At 57.7% G+C, this 5,766-nt stretch overlaps 2 protein-coding genes across 5 annotated transcripts; one reads left to right on the top strand and one right to left on the bottom strand.

The window, feature by feature from the left end:
- Positions 1–705: 705 nt before the first annotated feature.
- On the bottom strand, positions 706–2,903 carry Drap1 (DR1 associated protein 1). Of its 3 annotated transcripts, none has more exons than XM_027408608.2 (7): positions 2,656–2,903; positions 2,343–2,415; positions 2,162–2,255; positions 1,734–1,871; positions 1,539–1,653; positions 1,266–1,354; positions 706–916 (listed from the first exon to the last, which is right to left on the bottom strand). In XM_027408608.2, exons 1-7 carry the CDS (start codon positions 2,695–2,697, stop codon positions 811–813), a joined length of 657 nt encoding a protein of 218 aa, XP_027264409.1. In that variant the 5' UTR covers positions 2,698–2,903; the 3' UTR covers positions 706–810. The 3 variants fall into 3 exon arrangements, with proteins under 3 accessions (XP_027264409.1, XP_027264411.1, XP_027264410.1); XM_027408610.2 differs by having other exon boundaries at positions 1,539–1,632; positions 1,752–1,871; positions 2,656–2,900; XM_027408609.2 differs by having other exon boundaries at positions 1,752–1,871; positions 2,656–2,896.
- Positions 2,904–3,105: 202 nt separating this feature from the next.
- CUNH11orf68 (chromosome unknown C11orf68 homolog) lies at positions 3,106–5,273 on the top strand. 2 transcript variants are annotated; one of them, XM_027408611.2, is made up of 2 exons: positions 3,106–3,261; positions 3,914–5,273. In XM_027408611.2, exons 1-2 carry the CDS (start codon positions 3,140–3,142, stop codon positions 4,668–4,670), a joined length of 879 nt encoding a protein of 292 aa, XP_027264412.1. In that variant the 5' UTR covers positions 3,106–3,139; the 3' UTR covers positions 4,671–5,273. The 2 variants fall into 2 exon arrangements, with proteins under 2 accessions (XP_027264412.1, XP_027264413.1); XM_027408612.2 differs by having other exon boundaries at positions 3,117–3,261; positions 3,900–4,445.
- Positions 5,274–5,766: the final 493 nt, after the last annotated feature.

The raw sequence follows: 5,766 nt of genomic DNA, 5'->3' as shown, positions 1-5,766 counted from the left end.
TTAGACCTCTGAAGCCTGCCTTCAAGCCTAAGGTCACACAGGCCTGGGCCTCCCCAGCCACCACCATCCTCATCCACACACCTAGCATGTCCCCAAGGTTCCCTCAACACCCCCATTAGGAGGAAGCCAGTGAGCTTGTTAGCAGATGGACCTACAATCTCCCTCGAGGTTTTTTTTTGGGGGGTTCAGGAACCCCACATGGCCATGTCCCCTGCTTTACTCATGATTGCAGCTTCTTGAAGCTACACCTCTTGCCTTTGGCACTGAGGCTGCCCAGCCTACTCAAACACAGGTAGGCAGACTGCCTGGCTCCAAAGCTGCTTCCCAGTCCCCCTGCTATCTCATCTACCCGACTCTTCACTGTGCTGAGCCCTTCACTGCACTGGTTGCAGAGCTCTATAGTTTTCAAGGCCCAATCTCAGTACTGATCCCATCTATCCTCTCTCAGCAGCCCAGAGAAGGCTGCCCAAGGCTCCACAGCACAATGAAAGGTTAACCTTTAGCACTTCCAGCATGTGGCCGCTCAGTCCCTAGACCACCTTCCTTTCTTCAGTGCTCCTGGTAGTACCCAGACTCCCCACTTTTTACTCAGGTACTGGTTGGCCCACTGTTGTCCCTGGCTGCCCCATGTGGGGAGGTAAGTAGGTTGGCAGTAAGAATGCAGCCACGAATCCCTGGACAAGGACGGAAAAGAAACCAAAATCCTCTTTCTTTTCTTTCTTTCTTTTTTTTAATAAATTTAATCTTCTCCCCAGAGCAACTAATACTAACTAAAAGGGGTATGTGGCCTGGGGTCAGGGGCAGTGAATGCTAGGAGTCATAGTCCTCTTCATCCTCTGCATCAGGTGCTGAGGGGCCAGGGGGCGCTGGGGGCAAAGGCAGAGGAGAGGTGAAGGGCATGAAGGGGGCTGGAGGGCTGCAGGGCAGAAAATGGAGAAAATCAGGGCATGCTACTGTGCCGTGCTGTGCCCAACCCACAGGCCCTGCCACCATGCTCCAGAACCAGATGTGGTATAAATCACCCATTATGTCACAGGAGCCAAGTGTTGTCCCCCCCAACACACACAGGAGAAAAGGGCCCAGAGAATAGCACTGTCCAGGTTTTCTTCCCAACTACAGTGGGAACAAGACCTCACAACATTCCCACTCCCTAAGTGAGCCTCCACCATCAATCATCACTACTACCACCACCAAGTGGCTAGGGAAGTGAAAATTGGCTCTGGGAAGTTTGGCATGTCCCCTTCTGGTGTCCCTGGGCTGAATACCTCTGAAAGGGGGCAGGGGGGTGACTGGCTTGGGGTGGAGGCTGTGGTGTCTCTTCTTCTCCATCAGTATCAGTGTCCTCGGACTCTTCCTGTGAGCACAGCAAGGGGTCAGGGTTCATGAGAGAAGGCCTGGGCCCATGGTTGGGGAGCCCAGACCCTAGGAGCGCAGGGATAGATAGGCCTTCAAAATGTATACATGGAGACAGAGGTACAAAAGGTCATAGATAAGGATAGGTGCAGGCTGCCTTTCCCGACCAAGCTGGCCTCACTCACCTCCTGTTCTGAGTCTGTCCCAGACAGCTTCTTGTCTTTGGCTTTACTTCCGGTGCCTCCATTCTTCCTGCCACTGCTGCCTGGTTTCCGGCCCCTTCGGGAAGGTGCAGTCCATCTGCCCAGAGGACTCTCTCCTCCTGTTCACCCCCCTGCCACCCCCAACCCTCGAGGCCTTGGCCTTTCCCACCTATATACCTGGTCTTGGCTACCCACCTTCGAGGACCCTTGTCCCCATCCATGTGGTTGTCTTCGCCATCCCCTTGCATGTCAGGCACGGATGCCACCAAGTCTTTCAAGAAGTCAAACTGCTGCTCCAGCTCAATGCACTGCTTCCTGGAAGAAGTGAGAAAGAAAGGCGTTCAAAGGGGTCCCAAACACTTCCGGAAGGACAGAAACAGCCTTTTCTTGTCATGACACTGGAAAATGATAAACTCCCCTCCCCACTTCCACCCGGCCTCGAGGGCTTGGCTCTCGTTATTCCCTCCACCTGGAACACCTAATCCCTCCTACATCAGTCCAAACCCACCAAACTGGCTCAAACTCACTCAGCCTTGCACCACTCCCCAGTCAGGACACTGCCTCCTCATAAGCCCTTCCCAGCTCTGCGGCCACTGGCCACTCACAGGTGGGACGTGGTCATGGTTTTGGCATTTCGAGACTGGGTCACCTGGCAAGCCTTCTTCAACAGGGACTCCAGGAAGAGTTCGAGCGCCCGCGCTGAGGGGCGTCAAGGAGAACCCGAGAAGCGGAGTGCCGAAGTCCCGCCCGACGCCCCTCAGCCCAGCCAGCCCCCTAGCAGGATACAGATGATGACAGGCACTGCAGCCGCCACCTTCCCAATCTCTTCGTCCGTCTGCATGATCTTCTTGATCCGCGCCTGCCGAAGGAAGGGGGCAGAGCTCGGACGCGGCCGCCGGCGTCCCTGCAGGAGGCTGGGGGCAGCAAAGGGGCACCCCGAGAGAAGGGGGCGGGAGGCACCACGCCAGGCGAGCACGGAGGGGGCGGGGCTTCAGGCCGCGAACACCTAAGGGCACCCGCACCCCCACCCCCAGCAGGACCTGGGCCCGAGCCTCCCGGGAGCCCGGCCCGCTGAGGCCCGGCCCAGCCACGTGCTCACCGGCGGAAACCGCGCGTTGTACTTCTTCTTCTTGCTTGGCATCTCGGGGCCTCTCTCGCCGCGCCGGGCCCAGCGCCGCCGCCCGCAGCCTACCGGCTCGGGGCCTGTTCGCCGCCGGCCCGCCGCGGTCCCCTCGGGTCCTGCTGCCGCCTGCTCCGCCCCCGCCGCTACCCGCAGGGTCCTAGCGCCGCCCGTCGAAAAGCAGCTCCCCAGACCCAGGCGCTCCGCTTTTGGAGCCTCGGAGGCGGAGCGCGTCCTTCTCAGGGCTCGCCCGCCACGCCCACCCGCCCCCAAGCTAGAAGTACGAACGTTGGCCCCGCCCCCTGCAGGCCGGCTCCTCCCAGGGGTCTCGCGCTGGCCACGCCCCTGACGCAGCCCGCCCCTTTTCATGGAGCCCCGCCCCCACGCGGCTGGTTCCGCCTCTGGCCCCGCCCCGTGACTGCGTTTGTCTATAAAGTTGTTGTTGAGGTGGCGGGACCCTAAGATGGCGGCGGCGGCGGCGGCCGTGGCAGGGGCGGGGCGCGGCGCGGGTGGCGGCGCGGACCCCGGGCAGGAACGGAGCCGGGCCCGAAGTTGGGTTGGTGCGGAACGGAGCGAAGGCCGAAGGTGACTGCGGGGCGGCGAGAGGGACAGCCCCGGGGTGGGGGCAACCCGTAGGCTGTGGGCACTAATGGCGGCGGGTGTGGTAGGACTGAGCCTGGCCCTCCCGCGGGCTCCATCCAGATGAGGTTCGAGTCTGGGTGGCGCCCATTGACCGCAGTGGGCCGCTGTCCTGCCCTCTCTAGGCCTCAGTGTCTCGGTCTTTAAATGGGCCCCAAATAGATGACCGAGGAGGCCTGGCCCTCCACAGCCACCTTTTAGGGTTGGCAAACAAACCTGCGTTTTGCCTATATTGCTTAAATCGCAGAGCCATGCTACCTGCTGGTCTCTAGTCAAGAGGTGTGGCAGAGTAGCCAATTCACACTTCAGCTGTTCACTCACTATAGGTGTGACCTTTTTTCTCTATAAAGTTTCAGTTTCCTTGTTTGTAAGCAGTGCAAGTAGTACTAACAATAGCGACTCCACCTCAGGCATTTTATTCTAGGAGACAAATCTAGGCAGGATCAGTTGTTATCCCATCGTGAACGTGAAGCAACTGAGGCACAGATATTAAGTCTTGCCCAAGGCCACACAGTTTAGCAGTGCCTGGCACCCTCCAGGACCCAGCACTTTGTACCTACTTTCTCAAACCTCCAATGACTCAGTTCCCTCACAACAGGATGGAACCAAATGAGGAGTTGGAAGAGGAGGACTCTCCCGGTGGCCGTGAGGATGGCTTCACTGCTGAGCACCTGGCTGCAGAGGCCATGGCAGCCGACATGGACCCCTGGCTGGTATTTGATGCCCGTACTACACCTGCCTCAGAGCTGGATGCCTGGTTGGCCAAGTACCCACCATCTCAAGTTACTCGCTATGGGGACCCGGGTTCACCCAACTCTGAACCTGTGGGTTGGATTGCAGCCTATGGGCAGGGTTACACCCCCAACTCAGGGGATGTTCAAGGGCTGCAGGCAGCCTGGGAGGCTCTGCAGACCAGTGGGCGGCCCATCACGCCAGGTACCCTGCGCCAGCTGGCTATCACCCACCATGTGCTCTCTGGCAAGTGGCTGATTCACTTGGCACCTGGCTTCAAGCTGGACCATGCCTGGGCTGGCATTGCCAGGGCTGTAGTTGAGGGCCGTCTTCAGGTGGCCAAGGTGAGCCCACGGGCCAAGGAGGGTGGGCGCCAGGTCATCTGTGTTTACACGGACGACTTCACGGACCGCTTGGGAGTGCTGGAGGCAGATTCTGCCATCCGTGCTGCGGGCATTAAGTGCTTGCTCACTTACAAACCTGATGTCTACACCTACCTGGGCATCTACCGAGCCAACCGCTGGCACCTTTGCCCCACTCTCTATGAGAGCCGTTTCCAGCTTGGAGGCAATGCCCGTGGCTCTCGAGTGCTGGACCGTGCCAACAATGTAGAACTGACCTAGTGGGGCCACATGGGAGAGAACAACTTTTGCTCTCCTGCTGGGGATGGATCCTTCTTTCTTCTCTTCCTTGTCCCAAGAAGGCCAAACTCCCTAGCTCTGAGGACTGATTGATTTGGGAACTGCCTGTACTCGGTCCCTTTGAACTTCTCTCTGTGCCGGGTTGACTCCAGCCCCCACAGGCTGGGGGCTTTGGCTCCCTGAGGGCCGGGCCCTCAGCCGCCCTCTTTGATGCTGCTCCCCGCCACTGCCCAGGACCACAGCTTGGGTGCAGATGCTCAAGAAAGCCTGCCCTGGTCACCTCTGTCCCCTACTATACTCAACCTGCATCTTCCTTTTCTTTCCTCCTTCATAAGGGAGAAAACTTAGTGCTTCCAGTCCCTGCCCTTGGTGATATTGTAGCCCAGGTGGCAGGGCCCCTACAGGACTGAGCATGCTGTTGGGGCCTATATATGTCTGGCCAAGAGAGGATGCAGGGTCATGGACATAGGGCCTGCTCCTCCCTGCAAACTCATAGCCCGCATCACCAACATCCCCTCCCTGACTACCTTGACGTGTGCCTGCTCCTGGCATTTCAATAAAACCCAGCTTGGGTCTGTGTCTTGAGGTTTTTTTTTTTTTAATACTGTCCTGATGGTTGCCTGCTTTGGCTCCCAGGAAAGGCAGGGCCAGAAGAGGCAAGTGTCTCTGACCTGACCAGGCTTTCTTTGTCTTCCTCCCTCAGCAATGAAGATGGTGTGTTTCACTGCTGAGGCGGTTTCATTTCTGAGAACCTCTACAAAGCTGATCTCCTGTAACCCATGGATCAGAACTAGTTTTGTAGGTCTTTCCAGGAAGGCGCAAGGGGGCTACTCTTTGACCTTTGTATTTGTTTTAGACTTTTAAGTTTTATTGAGGTGGGGGTCTTACTATGTAGTCCTGGCTGGTCTGGAACTCACTGTGTAGACCAAACTGGCCTCTGACTCAGAAATCCATTTGTCTCTGCCTCCCAAAGTGCAGGGTTTAAAGGCCTGTATCCCCAACTTTTAGGTTTTTAAAAAATTATGTTCGCGGTGGCACATGCCTTTAATCCCATCACTGGGGAGCCAGAGACTGGTGG

This window comes from Cricetulus griseus, chromosome 3 (genome assembly GCF_003668045.3).
Source record: "Cricetulus griseus strain 17A/GY chromosome 3, alternate assembly CriGri-PICRH-1.0, whole genome shotgun sequence".
Lineage (NCBI taxonomy): Eukaryota > Metazoa > Chordata > Mammalia > Rodentia > Cricetidae > Cricetulus > Cricetulus griseus.
Note: the sequence above shows the minus strand (reverse complement) of the source record. Positions and strands in the feature narration are given on the sequence as shown.

Coding starts and splice junctions, on each gene's coding strand:
- Drap1 (XM_027408608.2), bottom strand. CDS start 2,697: ATGCCAAGCAAGAAGAAGAAGTACAACGCGCGGTTTCCGCCG. Junction 2,416..2,655: donor ACAACGCGCGGTTTCCGCCG/GTGAGCACGTGG, acceptor TTCCTTCGGCAG/GCGCGGATCAAGAAGATCAT. Junction 1,872..2,161: donor ACCATGACCACGTCCCACCT/GTGAGTGGCCAG, acceptor CACTTCTTCCAG/GAAGCAGTGCATTGAGCTGG.
- CUNH11orf68 (XM_027408611.2), top strand. CDS start 3,140: ATGGCGGCGGCGGCGGCGGCCGTGGCAGGGGCGGGGCGCGGCGCGGGT. Junction 3,262..3,913: donor GAACGGAGCGAAGGCCGAAG/GTGACTGCGGGG, acceptor CCCTCACAACAG/GATGGAACCAAATGAGGAGT.